This window comes from Panicum virgatum, chromosome 8K, assembly GCF_016808335.1.
Source record: "Panicum virgatum strain AP13 chromosome 8K, P.virgatum_v5, whole genome shotgun sequence".
Taxonomy (NCBI): Eukaryota; Viridiplantae; Streptophyta; class Magnoliopsida; order Poales; family Poaceae; genus Panicum; species Panicum virgatum.
The window spans coordinates 4,193,354-4,215,135 of record NC_053143.1 but is presented as its reverse complement, the minus strand read 5'-3'; the positions used below and the strand labels follow the sequence as shown (position 1 = coordinate 4,215,135).

Here is a 21,782-nt window from a genome sequence, read left to right as displayed (position 1 = left end):
TTTTAATAATCAAGATCATTCTACATTTAATTTTCTGTTCATGCACAAAGTAAAGATTGAAAATCCATCACGCCTGCTTTTTTTATTGACAGGACCAAGCAGATGCATGATATGCGCAGTGAACTATTTGTAATGGTTTGACAGGGTCAGTATACATTTGTATATATCTTTTCATGAGAAATACACAAAGATGCTTTAAAGTATGCAATGTGATGAGTTGGTCTGAACGATTGAGTACACAAATAGATGTCTTTATTATACTAACTTCAATAATTAACTTGAAAAATGCCCGGCCCAAATCTTGAATTTGTTAGATCTTCCCTATACACGCAAGCATTTGCAAATGCTAATTGGCCTGTCTTAGAGCTAAATTTCTACCATATATATTACGTGGAGGTGATTTGTGCTGTAACATTATGATGAATAGGCAAGATGAGCGCCCGTAGTGATGTGGTCCTGGAGATCAAGAAGCTTTAGCTCACCGAGGTGAACTTCTAGGACAAACTGGATTGGCATAGTTTGAGGATTCCGGACTGTAGACTCCGACGAATCGAAGGTATTCTGTTTATTATAAAGTTTTTCATGCCTTTTAATTCTCCACATCTTATCATTTTAATATTAGATACTACTATCTCTGTACGAAGTTGATTGCATTCTTTTCTTTACAATCAGAAACTGTTGACAGTAAGTTTTGGTAAAGTTTGTTTGGTATAGATGAGTTAAAAAAGTGTCCTGTCATGAAAGCTAGCTGTGATATATGGATGCTTTATATTTCTGTTCATCAATGCTAAATGATGTGTTTTCTGTATCTTGCTGAAACAATAATGTAGGCATAAAAATGATGCCATGTTCGGTCATAGTACCTACCAAAATTAAAGCATGGTTATGATGATTAATTGGTTTTACTGTCCAATGCACATTGCCAAGCCAGTCCAGTGCACATCCGAGCGTTTTCTTCGGAGGAATCAGACGTTGGACCAAGAAGAAAAGATAAAGAGGTAATAAAAAAACGGGGTGAAAATAGGCCATGGACACGTTCCAACTTCCAACCACGTCCAAGCAACGAACTCTAGTCAAAACTAACCGAGAAGCCTTCCATCCGATTTTTCTGTGCGCCGATCGACCCAATTCATCACCCAGTAAACGATCAGCATGAATTTCGCAACCATATTCGATCGAGTTCGAGTATATCCTCTTCGGTTAGCTTCTTATATCCGTCACATCCATTTCTTGAATCCATCTACAACGAACGATCTACTAGCTTAATTAGTAGATCATCATTGATCAAACACTACCAGCAGCCATGGATAGGTTGATCGCTGCCGGTTTTCTTCTACTGCTACTCTGGTGCCAAGCGGCCGCCGGCGTGGGCGGCGCCGTCGTCAGGCGACCGCGGCCGCCGTCGCTGGCGAGGCGCTACCACCACACCTCGTCATCGCCGCCGCCGCCCGGCGGCGACGCGGGCGCGTCCGTGCCGGCGGTGGTCCAGTACGAGACGCGGCACTACACGCAGCGCCTGGACCACTTCAACTCGGCCCCAGCGAGCTACGCCACGTTCCAGCAGCGCTACCTCGTGAACGACACCTTCTGGCGCGGCCGGACGGCGCCCATCTTCCTGTACGCCGGCAACGAGGGCGACGTGGAGCTCTTCGCCAACAACACCGGCCTCATGTGGGAGGCGGCGCCGCGGTTCGGCGCCATGCTCGTCTTCGTCGAGCACCGCTACTACGGCCGGTCGATGCCGTTCGGGGGCAGCCGGGCGGCGGCGTTCCGGGACGCCGCCGCCAAGGGCTACCTCACCGTGACGCAGGCCCTCGCCGACTACGCGTCCTTCGTGCTCAGCCTCAAGGCGAACCTGAGCGCGCCGGCGGCGCCCGTGGTCGTGCTCGGCGGCTCCTACGGCGGCATGCTCGCCGTGTGGATGCGCCTCAAGTACACGCACATCGTCATGGGCGCCGTCGCCTCGTCGGCGCCCATCCTCAGCTTCTACGGCCTCGCCGACCCCTACGCCTTCTACGACCGCATGACCGACGACTTCAAGGTAATTGATGCTAGTTCGTAATTCGAATTTAAATTTGAATGCTCGATCGATGCATGGATCCTCCTTTTGATTTTTGTTTGTTCAGAGCGAGAGCAAGCACTGCTACGAGGTGCTCCGTGACTCGTGGGCGGAGCTCGACAGGTTGCTCGCCACCAAGGAAGGCAGGGCACGGATGAAGAGTACATTCAACATGTGCAAGTAAGGACGACACGATGCATCCAAATTTGAAATTTGAGGGGATTTCGTAGAAACGTACATTATCTGCGGGCTGGGATCACAAATTAATATAAATAATCGTTTGAACATGAATTAATTGCAGTGGCAGCAGCGTGGAGGACATCCCGTCGCTGCTGGAGAGCGCGGTGGTGTACGCGGCGATGACGGACTACCCGACGGCTTCGGGGTTCCTGACGCCGCTGCCGGCGTACCCGGTGCGCGAGATGTGCCGCGCCGTGGACCGCCACCCGGCGGGCTCCGGCGGCGGCGGCGAGACTCTGTCCCGCGTCCGGGCCGCCATGGAAGTCTACTACAACCACACGGGCGGCGCGGCGTGCTTCCGCGGCGAGGAGGAGGACGACCCCTACGGCATGCTCGAGGGGTGGGACTGGCAGGCGTGCACGGAGATGGTGCTCATGACCTACGGCCTCAGCAACGACAGCATCCTGCAGCCGCCATGGCCCTTCAACTTCACCGACGTCCTCGACAGCTGCCGCAACGCCACCGGCCTGCCGCCGCGCCCCTTCTGGCTCGAGACCGAGTTCGGCGGATACGTAAGCTTTTTTTTTTTTTGAGGAAGATGATGATTCCTACTGGGCCGTGGGCTGGGCTGGGCCCAGTTCGTGGCCTGGTTTATTGATTAATCCATGGGCTGTATTTATTTTCTGGCCCAGTTACTAATTGGATTCTCTTTCTTTTTTTTTGAAAAAAAATTCCTATACATGTTTCAGGATATTGGGAATGTGTTGAAGAGATCCGCTAGCAACATCCTCTTCTTCAACGGGCTGCGGGATCCGTGGAGCACCGGCGGGTAATATAACGGTCCGAATTCGACGTAAACATAGTACTCCCTCCGTTCACTTTTGATAGCTATATTTCATCTTGACACAATGACCAAGGAAAACAACTTTACTTATCATATAATAAATACAACACGGACTTTTTTGTTGGTCCTCCAATGCTTTAACTGGAAACTCCTCGTTACCAGTGCTATTTATTGCCACAGCCCATGCCATTAGCAAATATAGCTATCATTTGTGAACATTTGAGTTTTTAAAATATATCTATCAAAAGTGAATGGAGGGAGTAGAATTTTAAAAGTTAAAGTTAGATTCAAACAGAAATTAACAAGACAAATACATGGTCCTTGCATTGCATGCATTGGACAACAGCCAACTGAAGAGCATTTCTGATTTTCAGCATGTTGAAGAGCATCTCTGACAGCATCATCGCGCTGGTGGAGCCGAAAGGTGAGTGGAATTAATATGCACTTTCCCTTTTCTCATTTTGAATTTTGCAGCATTTTCCTCTTCGCTTCAATGCAATGCAATGCATTTCAAATATGTAAATTTGAACTAATTAAGAATTGATCTGTGTATACCGCAATGTGATCGATTGATCTGATCAGGCGCGCACCACGTGGATCTGAGGTTCTCCAACAAGGACGATCCCGAGTGGCTGACGCGGGTGCGGGCCAAGGAGACGAGGATCATAGCGCGCTGGCTCAAGCAATACTACAGCGACGAGGCCATCTCGACTTGAAGGCCGCGCCGCCATAGCTATAGGAAGCAGAGATCTCCGATCCTGTGCTGTTTCTTTGGGTTGATGATCTCCTCGTTTTCCTCTTCGATCAGTTCTTTCCCAGGCTAGCTAGTGGGTTTCGTGTCGTTGTTTCGCAGACTAGGCTTGCTGTTGTTATTTGCTTTTAGACTCCGTATCAGACTGAGAGCCAAAAATCAGACTTTTGATTATTAGGAGCAACCCTTCGGATGCGAAGGCATCAACAATGCCGTAAACTCCTAGTTCTATTAAGTTCATTTCTCTGAGAAATCATGAAGATTGTTATTAGTTCATAGATTAAATTATTTTAATCAACCGTGTCTGAGCATATCTTTTATTAAGAGAAGACAAAGTTTACATGAAGATTATTTAGTTCATAGAGTACATAAAGAAACACCTAGTGATCATTAGCATTTTTAGAGGATCATTGTAACGAACATGGCACCATTTATGCCATTTCGAGTGATTTTGGTGATCGAATGACAACGTAATCAATGGGACTAATGGTTTTGTTAATAGAACATTTATGGATCCCAAGGATAAAGTAAAAAGGCCATGCAAAGCAAAACACGAAGAAAGAACTAAAAAAACGCTGAATTGGACGAGTTCTGCAAAAAACAGTAGCACCGGAAGAACCGATGCTAGGCATCGGTGCATCCGATGGTTGTCGGAAGATCCGACGCCCTGGTGTTTGATGCAAGTCTGAGCGTCTCTGAAGCTCAAGTGAAGATCATGTGAGACACCGGTTGAACCGACGGCATCACGACAGGCATCGGTGCATTGGGCATACTATGTTCCAGAGACGATGTCAAGAGCCCAGGAGAAGATCCTTCAGCACCGGTTGAACCGGTGATGCATCGGAGCAAAGCACCGGCGTAATGACGTTAGCAGGAGAGAAAGAGGCCAACGGCTAGTTGAGTGCTGTGAGTGACCGGATGAACCGACGCTACCCCAGGCAGAGGCATCGATTCATCCGATGGTACGCAGATTCTTGCTGACCGTTGGAGCAATGGCTCCACGACTTGGAGGCATGTATATATAGCATCCCCCGGCCATTTGAAGATTGCTGGAGTTGCTGGACTTCCCACACATACTCAAGAACACCTCCAAGCCATACAAGAACATAGTGATCATATCCTTAGCCCTTAGCATACTTTGAGAGTGTTGTGTAAAAGATTAGCTCTTAGTGAGTGAGATTGCAAAGCCTTGATCCTTTGTGCTATGGTTCTTAAGTGAATCAAAAGAAGATTTCGGTGCGCCGGCACCTTGGAGCTTTGAAGGCTCGCCGGCACGTCATCGACCCTCCGACTTGGTGTGGAGCGGTGACGACAACTTTGTGCGGGGGACGTGGAGACCCCCATCCTTTGTGGAGAAGCTCCTTAGTGGAACCCGGGGCCAAGACGACCGTGATTGTGTTCACGGAAGAGACTTGGTGGCCGAGTAGCAATACTCTTAGTGAGTGCTACAACAATGTGGATGTAGGTGTGCCTTTGTGGCTAACCGGACCACGGGATAAACACCCGCGTCCGAGAGTTTGTTTTCTCCTATACCGCTTTTTAAGCTTCCGCATTTCGTATTATCAATTTGTGTGCCTTTACTTTCATAGAGTAGTTTCTTGATAGGAAAGGCTATAGGTTGCTAAACTCTTTTAGGATAGGGGTTTCACACTAGAACAACTATAGTTGCACATCTAGATAGCATGTTTTAGTTTAATATTGTGCAAATAGTTGGATCCATATGTCTAAGTTTTTAGTTTGCCTAATTCACCCCCTACCCTTCTTAGGTTAGAGCGCGCCACCGGTCCTTTCAATTGGTATCAGAGCAGGGACTCACTTCTATCACAAAGAAATTCAATTCCATTGGCAATTTGTGTTTACCGGCTCACTTGATCGGTTAGGCTTCACCGCCTAGTGAGTTAGCTCTTTTAGGGGAAAGGATGAATTCTCTAAGACCTCCTCTACGTTTCGATGACACGGGCTTCCAACGATGGAAGATTTTGATGCAATCACACCTCCAAGCTAAGGGCCTAAATGTTTAGAGAGTAACAAGTGAAGGAACTAAGAGAAATAGTCAATAAGAGAAGCAATATGATGTTATAGTCAAGTGTGCTATTTTAAACTCTCATGGTGAAAATGTGTTCAACCGTGTGTTTGCTTGCGAAAATGCTAAAGTTTTATGGAAAACTATTGGTGAGAACCATGAAGGCACAAAAGATGTTGCAAATGAAAGATATCATGTTCTCATTGATAAATTTAATAGCTTCAAGCAACTTGATCATGAAAATGTCGAAACTATGTACTCACGGTTGAATATTCTTGTGAATGAGATTAACTCTTTAGATTTGAAGAAAATTGAAGATTTGGAACTCATTCGCAAGATCTTTCACTCACTCCGAAGGCCGGACTATGATTTGGTGACCACAATTCTATATGAGAAAGATATCAACACAATGACACCAAATCAAGTCCTCAACAAGGTGATCGCCCATGAGCTACGTCATGATATCAAGCCAAGAGTGCCACTTTCTTCACCAACACATAGTGCACTTGCATGCAAGCAAGTCAAAAAGTTGAAGAAGATGGCCATCAAAGATAGCTCAAGTGAAGAGGAAGAAGAGGAGGCATGCCAAAACTCCTCAAGTGATGATCAAGAGTCAATGAACCCCTACCTTTACAAACAAGTAAAGAAGATGAACAAATGCCTGAAGGAAATCAACTCCATGGGGTATGTGGTCTTCTTCAAAGATGGGCCTCACAATCAAGTTATGAAGGTTGAGAAGAAGTTAAAGAAGAACAAGGCAAAGAAGGAGAAGAAGCCCAATCATGAATCATTTGCCATATTTGGTGAATGGGTTAGCAGTGGTGAAGAATCAAGTGCAAGTTCAAGTGATGAATCAAACAAGAAATTTCATCATCCAACACTTGCTTTATGGCCAAAGGTATGGTTAGCGATGCAAGTGGTGATGACTCCGACTCTCCTTTAATTGATGAACTTGTTGATCTTATTCATGAGCACCAAAAAGTCATTAAGAAACAATTAAAAGAAATTAAAAATCTTAGTGCTCTCATAGATCTAAATGCTTCTCTTGCTACAAATTTTGAAGATTTAATGTGCAAATTCAAATTGCTTAGCAAGGAGCATGAAGAGCTCAAATTAAAATTTGAGAGCATTAATGATACTAATGACTCTTTGGAAATGAAGCAAACTATCCATTATGCAATTCCTATCTCTAGGGTAGATGCTTCAACTTCTTGAATTGATTTAATTGATGATTCTTGCTCTAACCCTTGCAATGAGAAATGCAATGAGAATGTTGTTGTAGAATCATGTGATGATCTCATTGCCAAGGAGAATGATGAGCTCAAGCATGAAGTGGAAAGGCTCATAAAGGACTTATATAGATTGAAGGGTAAAGGCATAGAGAGCAATGTCCAACATTCTCAAGATAACCATGAAAACATGGTGAAGAAGCTTGAGAAGGGGTCCGCCGTGACTTGCTCAAAGTGTCACAAAGAAGGCCACAAATCCAACAAGTGTCCCCAACCAAGGAATAAAAGCAATAGCAACTCCTATGTGATAAAAAAGAAGACCAATGGCAAGGTGGTTGCTCACAAGGTTGGGAAGAAGGAAAGGAGTTGGAACCACTCCATTTGGGTGCCCAAGGACACCATCACCAATATGAAGGGGTTGGGTTCCAAAGGAGACTTGAAGCCCAAGAATGGTTTCGGGGGATTTGGATGCTTAGCTTACAAGTTGAAGTGAAGGTTCAAGCCAAAGAAGCTAAGCTCACAACTTGGACATTTGTTGCTCATGTCCCTCATAAGGTAATGGTAGCTAGATTTCAATTCAAGTATCATGTAGCTCCATTGCTTTTTTGTTAGGTTGTTTGCATACATTGCATCTCCTAGTGCTATATATGGTGGGTTGTTTGTGTCATGATTCTAACCCATGAGCAATCTACATGGTTTGATAAGTGTGTAGAAAGCTACACAAGGTTACCCTTCATGGTACATGTATCTCAAAAGGTATGCATTTCATATGTGTACCATGAACACAAGCTATAAGCTAAACTTTCTAATTGTGTCAAAATCTATGTGCATATATTTGCTTGGTAACTCAAACACTAAATGCACACATTTAGGGGGAGTTCATCCTATGATTTGTGATTTTGAGACTAACATGTATCTAAATTTATCTTTTGTAGTCTCACGATGGAGTTAACACTCTAAGAGAATGTTTCTCACGATCAATGTGAACAAACAACTCTATAAGAGTGATTAGATAAATTGTGCTTTCATGCATATTGAGCCATGCTCTATTGAACTTAAATACTCATATCTAAGTTCATAGGCTATGTACTCATACATTTGCTTAACCTTGGTGTATCAAGTATCCTTGACCTCAAAGACTTTCATTTGGTATTCAACTTCATTTGGTATCATTTGCAAGTCACTTTCAAATTGATACATAAAAGGTAAACAAATTACTTCCGAAGGTATGTAAGGTTCTAAATTCATTCAATTAATATTCCTGTCATATTCTATTTATTTTAGAGCTACCTTCGTGCAGGATATGATCTAAACTCTCTAGTTATAACATCTAGTTGTGCACTTGATTTTCACATTATCATTTTGTGCATATACTTATGGAGAGCTTAGCTCATGTCATGCTAGTTTCGTGATTTTGTGATCCACCGTAGTGAATTTTTCAATTGGTATCTTCATTGATATCATATCATTGGATCATGAGTCATGGAACTAACTCCCTAGACTACTAATCTTCTCTTGAGCTATATTGTTTTGCAAGACCTCTTAGGTGATTTGATTCCAAAGGGAGAGAAATGTGGATCAAAGCAAGGCATGTTTTCTAACAAAGGGGGAGATATGTTTTTCCAAGAAGGAAAAGTATATTCCAAAGAAGGTGACATGCCAAATGAATCAAGTCATGAGGGAGAAGTAGCAAAAAAGGGGGAGAATCAAAGGGGGAATCATGGTTTTTAGGGGGAGGCCAAGTCATCATTGGATGATGGTAAGCATCCAAGCAAGCGTAAGCGGTTTCAATTGGTTTCAATTGGTATCAAGCCGTTAAATTTATCAATTTTTGCAAATATTATGCTTGCATTGATTGTTTTATCATCAATCACCAAAAAGGAGGAGATTGTAACGAACATGGCACCATTTATGCCATTTCGAGTGATTTTTGTGATCGAATGACGACGCAATCAATGGGACTAATAGTTTTGTTAAGAGAACATTTCTAGATCCCAGGGATAAAGTAAAAAAGCCATGCAAAGCAAAACACGAAGAAAGAACTCAAAGAAACGTTGAATTGGACGAGTTCTGAAGAAATCAGTAGCACCGGAAGAACCGATGCCTAAGCATCGGTGCATCCGATGGTTGTCGGAAGATCCGACGCCCTGGTCTTTGATGCAAGTCTGAGCGTCTCTGAAGCTCAAGTGACGATCATGTGAGGCACCGGTTGAACCGACGGCATCACGACAGGCATCGGTGCATTGGGCATACTATGTTCCAGAGACGATGTCAAACGCCCAGAAGAAGATCCTTCAGCACCGGTGATGCATCGAAACAAAGCACCGGTGTAATGACGTCAGCAGGATAGAAAGAGGCCAACGTCTAGTTGAGTGTTGTGAGTGACCAGTTGAACCGACGCCATGTCATCGGTTAAATCGGTGGGGTCGCAGACTGCGTCAGAAGTTCAACGGCTACTTCGAGTCTGAGAGTGACCGGATGAACCGACGCTACCCCAAGCAGAGGCATCGGTTCATCCGATGGTACGCAGATTCTTACTGACCGTTGGAGCAACGCCTCCACGACTTGGAGGCCTATATATATGGCATCCTCCGGCCATTTGAAGATTGCTGGAGTTGCTAGACTTCCCACACATACTCAAGAACACCTCCAAGCCATACAACAGCATAGTGATCATATCCTTAGCACACTTTGAGAGTGTTGTGTAAAGGATTAGCTCTTAGTGAGTGAGATTGTAAGGCCTTGAGCCTTTGTGCTGTGGTTCTTAAGTGAACCAAAAGAATATTTCGGTGCGCCGGCACCTTGGAGCTTTGAAAGCTCGCCGGCACGTCATCGACCCTCCGACTTGGTGTAGAGCGGCGACGACAACTTTGTGCGGGGGACGTGGAGACCCCCATCCTTTGTGGATTTGCTCCTTAGTGGAACCCGGGGCCAAGGTGACCGTGATTGTGTTCACGGAAGAGACTTGGTGGTCCAGTAGCAATACTCTTAGTGAGTGCTACAACAACGTAGATGTAGGTGTGCCTTTGTGGCTAACCGAAGCACGGGATAAACACCCGCGTCGAGAGTTTGCTTTCTCCTATCCCGCTCTTTAAGCTTCCGCATTTCGTATTAGCAATTTGTGTGCCTTTACTTTCATTGAGTAGTTTCTTGATAGAAAACACTATAGATTGCTAAACTCTTTTAGGATAGAAATTTCACACTAGAACAATCATATGCACAAGCGGACATACGCATTAGCCAGCAGATGATCGTACAACCGATGACTGCCGCCTGATCATCTTGTACCTAATCGATCCTGAACTGCGCCGCAAAGAAACCGGCGGGTAGAGATCTATCGATGTCCCTGTTCCGGAACGTGCAGGCGCCAGGCGCATCTGGCAGGCCGAAGGCTCCTAGTGATCGATCACTCTGCAACAAAGGCCTGCAGCTGCTCACGAGGAAACTGAAGGTGAGGAGAAGCATAAGAGCAAGTATTGTAATGCCAGTTAGGCGGGCTGGGGAGGTGTACACATCAGAAAAATCATAGCTAGCGGAAAGAGAGAACAGAGGAGAAAGAAGGAGGTGGGCGACTCGTGAAACACCGGCTCAAACTGGCGGATAGGCACTGTACCGCAGTTTGGAGGATTCCCATCGGCCCTAAAGCAACAGAGAGCATTAAATGATGCCAGACCCATCTAGCCGAATGATCTGGCACGGCTTCACCGGCGGTAGGCGTAACCATAAAAGGCTCCGACGATGATCCAATCAAGGTGCCAACAGTAGTGAGAGGGCTGATGATAGTGAGCCTTTGCGGCTCTCTCTCCCTCTCTATCTCTGAAAGAAAGAGAGGCCGTGCAGCAGGAACGATGGCCAACCTGACCTGAGATCGGGTGGTCGCACATGATGCACGACAGGGCAGAGGATGAGCAGCAGCACGTACCATAACGAGCTCCACTCCACTATCCCCGGCCCTCATCTGCAATCAATCATCGGCCGGATCTACCACGACAACAGTTTGAATGCCGCCTTTTCCAAGTGCCCAATTGCTGGTTGCGGCGCCCATGATGGATGCATGATGCTCCTGCTCTCCAGTCTCCACTCCCAACCCAAACATGTGTCAAGGACGACGGATCAGAGTGAATGGGGTGGTGGGGTGGGGGACCATGCATGAGGACGGCCCATGGCGCGCCGGCCTGACAGGCCGATCAGCCACCCAGAGATCCGGTGGCGTCACCGGCGAGCGCGCTTGCCACTGGCATGACATGAGACACGAGGGCGGAGCCTGGTTGGTTTCGTGCAGGGTCAGGTGTCACCTGACTGCCAATTATGGTGCACTGGCAGCGCAGTGCAGCCCCTACAGCTACAGCTACAGCTACAGGAAGGTGGCATGCAGCTCCGCCGGCCGCCGGCCCCCGGCCAGGAGCTGCGCCGTGCAAGACAGGTGGGCGAGGCGGCGGCCATCCAGGACGTGACGGAGGACCAGCCGCCGCCGCTCCCCTGTTCTCATGTCAACACGCCCATCACCGGCCGGGGGCAAGGCAGGCACCTGCCGCACGTTACCGGCGGCCTACGCCACCGCTCCGTCTGCTGCCTCCTGCTCCTGTGCTCCAATCCTGTGTCAGTGAGAGGGTGATCACTGCACCAGCTTGACAGGGGAGGAGAGGAAAAAAAAACATTGTGCTGCACCTGCAAGAGTGACCCCAATTCAACTTCTTGTGTGTGTGTGTGTGTGTGTTTTAAATGAGAATCAACTTCGTCTTTTTTTTATTAAGAAAAAATAATCAACTTCAATTCAGTCCAAATGTTTGGAATGAAATGTTGTCACTGCTTGTCAAAGTTCACACATTTTGCCCAAAACGGCACTTATTTAGAACTAGAGTGACCAAAGGCGTGTTTTGTAAGGTTATCCTTTTTACAAAGTAAAAGGTACCATCCATCCATCCATTCATTCAACATGTACATGATCTACCGCTTTATCCCTTATCTAAAAAAAATGATCAAACAAAAACACAGTAAGGCCTTGTTTAGTTCGTGAATTTTTTTGGATTTTGACACTGTAGTACTTTCGTTGTTATTTGACAATTAATGTTCAATTATGAACTAATTAGGCTTAAAAGATTCGTTTCGTGCTAATCAACTGTGTCATTAGTTATTTTTTCAACTACATTTAGTGCTCCATGCATGTGTCTAAAAATTCGATGTAACGGGTACTGTAGAAAATTTTCTGAAAACTAAACAGGGCCTAACACTCACCCAGAAAGGGTTAGAAAGGTCAATTCACCCTTCCACCCTCGTTCCACGATCCAGCTCGCCAACCAGCCGGCCAAACAATCCACACTGACAGATAGGCTTACAAACAGAAACAGAGCTCCAGAGCATAGCTAAAACCCAGACTCGTACCTACCAGAGTCTAACAGAACCCAATTGTCTACACCAACCCTTACTCAGTGAGTTGGCGACCTCAAACCAACTGCCTCTGGGACTCGGAGCACTTCTCAAAAGGCAGCAACTAGCCATCAGCCCATCACACACTATCACAGTGTCATGCACAGCCACACAGGCACAGCGATTCAGACACTGTTCAAACGGTCACGCCTCGCCACAGGCGCTTTGTTGCGTCCGCTTTGTCCCCCCTGCTCCTGCGCCACCGAAGAAGCCTTCCTTCCTCCTCCCACGCTGACACGTACGAGAAAAGGTAGACGATGACGCAGCGGCACGACGCCCTGCAGCCCCTGCCACGGCAAGAAAAGGCGTCCGCCCAGCATACCAGTTCCTCTCCCCCATCATCGCCTTCCTTCCCGTCCCCGTCTCGTCACCAGCTGAGCACCCAACATCTCGCTCCTCAGTGCGCGAGAAAGAAAGAAGAAGGCCCGGCTCGGCCTCAGAATTCAGATCGTCTCGCTCCAGAGAGATCAAGATCGCCGGCGCAGAGATGCGGCAGTCGTGGACGTGCGTGGCGCAGAAAGTTTTAGTCAGCCTCGAAGATCGCCAAGAGCACGTACAGCCGAGGCCGAGCTGCACCCTGCAACCACAGAAATGACATCAGTTGGACGGATGGTCCTGGCGCAAAGGAATGAAGAGAGGGGGGAAAAAAGTTTGTGAGCCGGCGAGATCTTGCGAGATGTGCTCCAGGATGCTGCTTGCCTCCTTCCAAAAGGCAAAAGCAAAGGATGGCAATTATGCAAGGGAATAATCTACAGCTAGGTTTGTTTTTCCCTCCCATATGATTGCCAGGCACACCAGGGCAAGCAGTGTTCACTGTAGCAGTTTAGAGTTTTTCAGGGCATATATGAGGATTTGCCATGATAGTCGATCGCATGATGCTCTCAATTATTGATGATATATAACAGGAATCACGGACTATCAGTATATAAATGCTTTGACAATTAATGTTAATGCGCACAACTTAAACTGACGCATGCATCCTAGCAGAGTTTTAGAAACTGACACCAGTTTAGGCATGGTAATAGTAGATCTGTTAAGCATTTGCTCTTACCATCAAGTTTTGTAGCAATATGTCCTGTGCTGATAGTGATAGGTTGTGACAACATTTAATTTTCAAACACAGATCCTGTAGCTTGTACGTATGATTTCAGGCTAGCTAACAAATGGTTAGGTCCAAATCAGCAAAGCTTAATTGCACATTTCCACGGCAGCATTTGTGAGCGGAGTGAGGGTAACATGGTGCTCGAGGTTTTTTCAGCACACTACATGCATGAACTTTGGCGAAACAAGCATGGCCGTACGAAAAAGGAACCGAGACCACAGCAATAAACAAAACCAGGAGCAATAGCATGTGTCCACTTATCTTGGGTTATCCTGTATTCAATTCCGCAAGATACCAAATCATTCATGTGCATGGAGAAACCAAACCTACATTATCAAAACCTTTGGGGCAGGTGAGCTGCATGATTGAGTTAAGAAAAGGACCTGCTGCGTGGTTCCCTAGTGGGACTCGCATGGTCATGTTTTAAATATTGTGCACTTGGTCAAAATTCATAACAAGTGCATGCACTATTCCGGTGCTGCAAATTAGTACCCGTGTTACAATCTAGTACGTTCACATGTTTAACAAATTCGCATTTAAATGAAGTATCTTCATTCTTGGTCAATGCAATACATGCAAATATGCTGTTGCCAATATTAGAAGAGCCTGAGTTAAAAATGTGAATTTGTGACTGCAAACTTGTGTACATTGTGTTTCTCCATGTTTAAAGTTTTTCACAAGGTCTTCTCATCAAGTTTGCGTGGTCAAATAAACCTTTATAATGGGAACTCACATATATTTATAAAGTATCTCATGGTCTCATCCCAGAGACCACTAGAAAACTGAAACATGCCCCTCTACAAGCCTATTCAACTTTGCAAAAAAGGGCTCATCATTTGCATCGAGCTGCAATTGAGTAACCTTCACGGCTTTTGTAGACAAGATTCCATGAACGTTCATGGCTTCATGCTGTTTCATACTCCAAGAGATGCTAAATATAGACTACTTATAGTTTAATCAAGATTAACTATGCCATGCCACAAAGTATGCTAGTCTTTTGCAGTGCATTTGTGCATGTAGCAAGTGATTATCAACTTCCTATGTTCCATGTTTCTATGTTCATGCACACAGAAAACAAAAGAGTTAAGAATAATGCATGGGGATTTGCATCTATTAGGGGTGATGGACTGTGAGGAGACTAAAGTTGTACACCCATCAGTAGAGAAAAGGACCTGGGGACAAAAATCTTACCATCTGATTCAAAATGCTTTTAGAAATTGGAGAAGGCAGATCTTTGTGCAGGTTCAATCTTGATCCTATTTCCAATTCCAATGTTAGAATATTTTGGCGCTTGGGAACTTGAAGCCCCAGGAACAGAAAGCAGGTCAGATAAGACTAATGCCACGTGAGATAATAATCGCATATTCCCGCTTCTCTGGTCCTGGATCCAAAAGAGAAAAAGCTAGTTAAGAAAAAAAAACTGTATCTGTCATTTCCAAATATATGGAAGTCACCTAAATGTTGGAAAAAGCCAAGTAACGGAATCGGTGGAGTGATTATCTTTGAAGATCCATTCAGTCACTATTGTGGCCGGACTCTTGACCGCATCTACTAACAGAACGAGGGGCCCTAATGGCCCGCTGGTTTCCCAAAGGTTGACAAACTGAATAATGCTTAACAAAGGCATATATTAGTCAGCATACAATGTATCTAACCATGTACTACTCCGTCCGTTACCATGTGATGGAATACCTGTCTCCAAAGTACCAAGCAAAGCGACATTGCTGATTTTGTCCTTAATATTATACAGAGTTTGATACAGATCTGTCATTAAAAATGTAAATAAACAGATCATATACTGTTCTGCATCCCAATCCTCCAGCAACGAGAGGTGCTCCCCAAATGCCCAATGCATGAGAGCACCAATCCTTACAAAAGATCAGCTAACACGGGGGAATAGAGAATTCTCGCTTTGCATTTGTACCCCCAGTGTCCTCAACAGAGGCAGGTTGTCCTACAAGGATGGTTTGAATGAGAAAACAATATCTTACAGCCAATTCAATCAATTTTGTAAGAATCCAACTAGAACCAGTTTGTTACTTGGAAGTTTTTGCAGCTATATTAGGTGGTCAGCCACCTATTCAATGAGACAGGCCTGACAAAACCCTTGATTGTATTGAATCTGAGATCAGAAAATGGCTGGTACTAGTACAAAATAGTGCGTGATAGTTAGAGCACACGGCCCATACACCTCAAGTGTCACATCCTGCGAGATCAGTGTACCCTGAACCAGTAACTGCTCACCAGCTATTCTCAAGCGGACCACAGGTATAAAACTGCTGCCAATCTATCGATGCATCTTTTCACCTAATCTAGCCTAGGGTACCTCGTGCCTCCAGAATCTACAAGCTTCAGCTCCTAACCAGCACTTTCTTTCACCGTCCTAGAGGCAGATTGAACTGAAAAACCTAGACTTTGCAGGTTAAAATCCGGAGCTAATGACAGTGGTCTCACGTAGGCTCCAACCACCAAAGCACATGGAAAGCAATGGTAGGGCCTACTCCTCTCCACCTCCCTGGATGGCTGTGGTTAGTCCACAATGGCCAGGCTCCAACTTTGAAGTGCCACCACCTGATCGTCCCTCATCAGCCATGCTCAGACTACATATTCTAACCTCAGCACCTCTGAAGCCCTTCACTTTGATTCCTCCTGTCTAGCCCAGATTAAAAACTCCTGCCCTCCGCCTCCAAGATCAAATGCATCAAGACCTCATCGCTCATGTACCACCAGGGAAATATTAATACTGCATCCCATAGACGCCCCCAATGTTCTCCTTGGTAGGCTATAAATGCCGGACCAAGAAACCTGCATGGTTCTCTACGCGACACACCATCACTGCTACTCCTCCCTACCGGCAAGCTTTCGCTGCAGACAGGAACCTAACACACACTTGTTCGCTCCCCAAACTCTTTCTTCCCCTCCAGCAAGCAGAACGGCCATGAATCACCTCTCCCAGGAGCACCCTCAGGCCTGGCCCTGGGGTGTAGCCATGTACACGAACCTACACTACCAACACAACTACGAGAAGGAGTACCTGTTCGAGAAGCCCCTGACGCCAAGCGATGTAGGCAAGCTCAACAGACTGGTGATCCCCAAGCAGCATGCCGAGAGGTACTTTCCCCTCAGCGGCGACTCCAGTGAGAAGGGCCTGATCCTGTCCTTTGAGGATGAGGCCGGCAAGCCATGGAGGTTCCGGTACTCATACTGGACTAGCAGCCAGAGCTACGTGCTTACCAAGGGCTGGAGCCGGTACATCAAAGAGAAGCAACTTGATGCTGGTGACGTAGTGCACTTTGAGAGGATGCGAGGCTTTGGCATGGCTGACCGCCTGTTCATCAGCTACAGGCGCCGCGGTGAGAGTGCAACAGGAGCTGCTGCATCTCCACCCGCCGTGTGCGTAGCGGCCCCTGCACAGAGTGCTGGCGGAGAGCAGCAGCCTTGGAGCCCAATGTGCTATAGCACATCAGGTTCATACCCAACCAGCCCGGCCAATTCCCATGCCTACCGTCACTCAGTGGACAATGATCACAGCAACATGCAACATGCAGGTAAAAGACTGAAAACCAAATGGAAGAAAGCACTGTAACTTAGTTTTCTCGTCATACCTCTTACACCATTTCTGCTGAACAATTGCAGGAGAATCTCAGTGTGACAGATACAGCAGGAGTTGCAGTGCAGCATCAGCAGCACCGCCTCGGCGGCTCCGGTTGTTTGGCGTGAACCTCGACTGCGGGCCGGAACCAGATCCAGAGCCGGAGACACCAACGACAATCTACAGCTACATGGATCAAAGCCCGTATGCTCCCAATACCTGGTCAGCACTGTAAAACCATCAGAATAAGACGCATCATATATAAAGTTCCTATAGCTAATAACGAGTTTTAGAACTTAATATGACAGGGGCAGTACATAACAACAACATGATGAGGAGATTTTAGGCTATGCTTGCAGAATCCAAACAACCAAAGTAGTTGCTAGCAGCAGCCTAGTACTACTTGCACAAAGTGACAGGTTTGAATTGACCTGTGCAAAGAAAAGGAAGGAAGTGGAGAGATCCCTTGTTTCCCGGGCAATCTTCCTTCCATCCCCAGAGTGTGGCCTTTTGCTGTTTGTTTTTTCTTTTTTTCCATGGCTTCCAGAAACCCTACTTACTGCACGGGATCTGGCAGCAGGCATGCGTGGGAGGTTTCAGCAAACATCAAGTTGCGAAGGAGATCGAAGGGGAGACAAACAGAGATGTGTACGTATGTGTCATCTGTATCTGTGTGGGTCCAGTCAACAACAAAACTGTGAAGTTGATGTATCCAGGCCTGCCTCTTCAACAAACAAAGCAATATCTCCATGGGGATTTTGTTCTCTCCCCCGTCTCCTTGCTTCTACTGTTCTATGCTGCAATCAATTAGTGGTGCATTGCTTTCACTTCATAGGTCTAATGCTTTCACAAAAAAGGATAAGTAGGCACCAGTGAAAAAGTAATGCATTTCAAATTTCTTTTTCCGAAAAAAAAAGTGTGGTATGCTGTTTTGGAAGATGTTATAAGAGAAAATCAGTCACTTGTACAGCAATATTTTGAGTGATATCCTTTATGCTATCAATAGCAATGGTCCCCCTTACATGCTCAAGATTTTGCAGGCAATGCCCTCCATGCTATCTACATCAGAAAGGACATTAGTGTGGGCCGAAATAACAAATTTTCCGTTTCAGCGTTATGCCCAAATATGTGTTCATCGCCCCATTGAAATTGCTGTTGCAAGCTCACAAAGATTTGCATCAGACTGCAGTTGTTTACGTGTGCATCCTCTTGAACCTAACAGGCATCTACTTGCAGTTTGCCCATTTATGAGAAAAATTAAAAAGACAATAGCAAAGTAACAGTCAATGGTTGGTTGGTGATGGATGGAACTAGCATAAATGGCATGAGAGGGTAGGTCTTACAAAGTTTTTGGGTGGCTAAGGGACAGCGAAGAGCAGCATAATTAAAGGTAGGAAAGGAAATGACCAAAAAATAATGGCATATAAGGGATAGGTAGACAGATAAGTTGTAATTTACGCAGAAAAGATTGCAAAACTCCAATGTGAAGGAGAGAGTGGAGGGCATAAGCAATGCCGACACCTGGAGATTTTGTGTCCTAATCTTTTAAAGCCGGTCTCCGCCTTTTTGTTCCCTGGGGAAGGAAAGGCTCAACGAAAGTTTAAGTGTGCAAGTGGGCTCAATTTGCCCAAGTAGGATACTTAGAAAAGGCTGGCTAAGTTGATGGTCTAAGGGGCAAGGAAGACACAAAAGGCCACAAAACTCCAATAAGCATCAAGATTCCTTACAGCATGTATCAAAAGAAAAACAGAGGACTGTCTCCTACTTTTGTTGCCTGTGTAGAGAAGGGGCAAACAACAGTTTATTATCTAGACCGCCAGTCAATAAAACAAAGTAGGTATCTAGAGGAGTATGACCTGACTAAACATTGGTTCTTAACCGCGGGTAAGCCATAGTTAGCAAAGGAAGGGTTAGCATAACAGCTCGTGAAACGCATCAATGATAAAAAAACAAATACATGAAGAATCTTGAGTAGAACTAATAAGTAGGCCGCATATATAATTCAGGGTCACTTGTCAGTTCTTAACGTTAAGACCATGCAATACTGTAGGTAGCATGAGAGCTAGGTATTTTGCTACATATAGATACAGAACAGAGACAGCCGTTAAACATCGTTCCAGAGCATTATATTGACTAATGGAACAATGGCTGTGCAGGTTTCAGATTCATCTGAATGGGATTTGCTGCAACTGTGGTTATGATGATTAAACAAGTAGGTTAACTACCATATCAAAAACAAGATTTCCTGTCTGCTTACTAAGAAGTCTAGAGCACAAGCCATGTGCAGGGGTTAGCTTTCCTTAGTGCCAAAGACGAGCCTTATCCCAGGGTTACATGATTAAGACTTTTGAACACCAAATTGTTTATCTTAACACCAGCACAATGGATCATGTGACTGCCATAATGATAAAGTAGACCCACCCTACTTAACACATACCAAGGAAAAGAAAAATATCAAAGGGGGGCAACTACAAAGTACAGTTTAATCACGTCATCCTTGTAAAGTATGCATAGAAATTTTCAACTTTTACCTTTTGATGTTCAACCTAGCAGTTTCATTGCAGGCTCACAGCATTGGATGGGCTACCAAAGAAAGAATACATGTGAGTATATGTCACTGCTATGATGGTGGGGCTCTAGAAGTAACCATCACAAGATTGAAAGCCACCAAGATGAGGATGCATCAGATATAAGAGATGGCCCCCCTGGGAAAATGGGTAGCAGAGGCCGACCCACAAACTGGTGCAGAGGGGGGCCAACTCAGACTGGACCAACAAAATGCCCATGATACATCCATCAGGCAATCAGCCACTTGATTTCCTTGCTTTCCAAGAAGCCACTGTGGCACTGCCTCCTCAAGGTCATGAACAAGCATTGTCCACCAGAAAGGGCTAGCAACCTGATAAATGGCCCTCTGAATGCATTGTTTTCCATTACTTTCAATCCCTGCTAGTGGTTATAGAGCCAGCTTTTCTGCATAAACAGTACTTTCCTTAAGAAACAGATGTGGCATGGACAGATGGTAGACTAGTGGAGGACTCTATAAGGACCCAACGTATGTTCAAATGCACTTCGGAGCAGAAACCACCCGTAGCTATCAAGTTGTTAAATCATAACAAAATAAATATGAACCAACTGTATTTATGTTTCCTCCCATTATCCATATCTTTCTGTAGAACAGGGTGTGGGAACAGATCTTTGGGTTGTTGATAAGAAATACAGCAAGACCTAAAAAATAGGCTAATTGGTAATCGTAACAGGAACGACTTGACAGAGGGAAAATCACATCAATATTTATTTGTGAGCAACAAAAGTGCAGCAAGCTTTTAAAGAGGAAAAGGCATAGTATTGAATAGCACAGTTCTTTACAAAATGAAAGAGAAAAATGTGTTTGCAAAATACAAACAACTGCAGGTTATTAGATAATGAAAATTTGGGCTGAAAGTGATTGTTGTTATTTCTAGAATATTCTTACTCATTGCCATGTTGGTGCAAAGACACAATTGATGCAAATTAAAATTTTAATAAAAAAATTGTCAAGATCATACGGTAAGAGCCTCAAGGACACTTGGTTACCAACTGTTTAAGGCAGAAAAGATTAATTAAAAACATCAAGCTAAAAGCAACATAGATTTAAAACCCAGACGCGTATGTAATATTTTTCCAAAAAAATGATGTTAGAGCAACATAACAAAATGCAATATAAAATTTAGTTAGGTGCTAAAGGTAAGAAATTGTTAAGGGCATAAAGGGAAGAGGCACCTGAGCAAAGGAGAATGTAACAGAAATTTCCAGTAGCAGTATACACTATCCAGTAAGTTGCATTGAATTCTTCTTAAGGCGCAAAGATCAACAAGCCCAAAGGGAAAAAGAAATCCAACTCCTACATGAACTTCTATAAAAGCAAAATTTGCATACATACGAATATACAGGATTATGATAATAACAGAAATACTGTACAAGATGGAGATCCGTTCAGAATTCAGATCAGCCAGGCCCACACCTGCGCTTCCATCTGCTATGCACAGTCCAGATGACAGTGCTGATATTACACCAAATGGGGCCAGTACTCAGTAGCATGACATTAGACTTGGATGGGGAACCTGTCAATATAAGTCCTGACATAGATCTTTGGAGCAGCAGTGTCACTACTCACGTGACAATAATTTGCTAAGCGATGATGGCAGTACCACGGGAAGGTGATTGCCCTTTCCCGTTCAGTGCTCTCTCAATCGGCGGAAGTCCCCACATGACCACGACCCATCCTTAAAATGTTGAAATCTATTGATTTCTGACAACGGCCCTGTTTGTTTCCGCTTTTCTGGACTTCGCTTTTCTGAGAATCAGGATTCTGAGATAAGCCAGCTGTCTGGAGAATCGGCTATCTGAATAAGCTGGGTGTTTGGCAATCCTGATTATTTTGAGCCGATTCTCTGAGCTGAGTGGTATAAAGTCTGAAATACCCTTTAGGCTGATGATATCTCATTTGTTTGCTAAATACGAGCAGGATTCAATAATTTTTATAATTTTTTACAATCTTGACTACATAATTATATTACTATTAGGTCAAATAGA

General features: G+C 45.0%; 1 protein-coding gene and 1 long non-coding RNA gene across 5 annotated transcripts; one reads left to right on the top strand and one right to left on the bottom strand.

Annotated features, from left to right (window-relative positions):
• The first annotated feature begins 1,040 nt into the window (after positions 1 to 1,040).
• Positions 1,041 to 4,156, top strand: LOC120646096 (lysosomal Pro-X carboxypeptidase-like). The gene is made up of 6 exons (XM_039922810.1): positions 1,041 to 2,041; positions 2,127 to 2,239; positions 2,361 to 2,811; positions 2,989 to 3,068; positions 3,458 to 3,507; positions 3,666 to 4,156. Exons 1-6 carry the CDS (start codon positions 1,304 to 1,306, stop codon positions 3,797 to 3,799), a joined length of 1,566 nt encoding a protein of 521 aa, XP_039778744.1. The 5' UTR covers positions 1,041 to 1,303; the 3' UTR covers positions 3,800 to 4,156.
• Positions 4,157 to 12,311: 8,155 nt separating this feature from the next.
• Positions 12,312 to 21,500, bottom strand: LOC120643616. Of its 4 annotated transcripts, none has more exons than XR_005663078.1 (4): positions 19,739 to 21,500; positions 17,639 to 18,004; positions 14,807 to 17,426; positions 12,312 to 13,090 (listed from the first exon to the last, which is right to left on the bottom strand). It is a non-coding gene; the product is annotated as an uncharacterized LOC120643616 (long non-coding RNA). The 4 variants fall into 4 exon arrangements; XR_005663076.1 differs by having other exon boundaries at positions 14,807 to 18,004; positions 19,739 to 20,180; positions 20,970 to 21,500; XR_005663075.1 differs by having other exon boundaries at positions 14,807 to 18,004.
• Positions 21,501 to 21,782: the final 282 nt, after the last annotated feature.

Excerpts from the sequence above, each read along its gene's own strand:
- LOC120646096 (XM_039922810.1), top strand. The coding sequence starts at position 1,304 with ATGGATAGGTTGATCGCTGCCGGTTTTCTTCTACTGCTACTCTGGTGC. Across the intron at positions 2,812-2,988 it reads AGACCGAGTTCGGCGGATAC|GATATTGGGAATGTGTTGAA; the intron begins GTAAGCTTTTTT and ends TACATGTTTCAG. Across the intron at positions 3,508-3,665 it reads CGCGCTGGTGGAGCCGAAAG|GCGCGCACCACGTGGATCTG; the intron begins GTGAGTGGAATT and ends TGATCTGATCAG.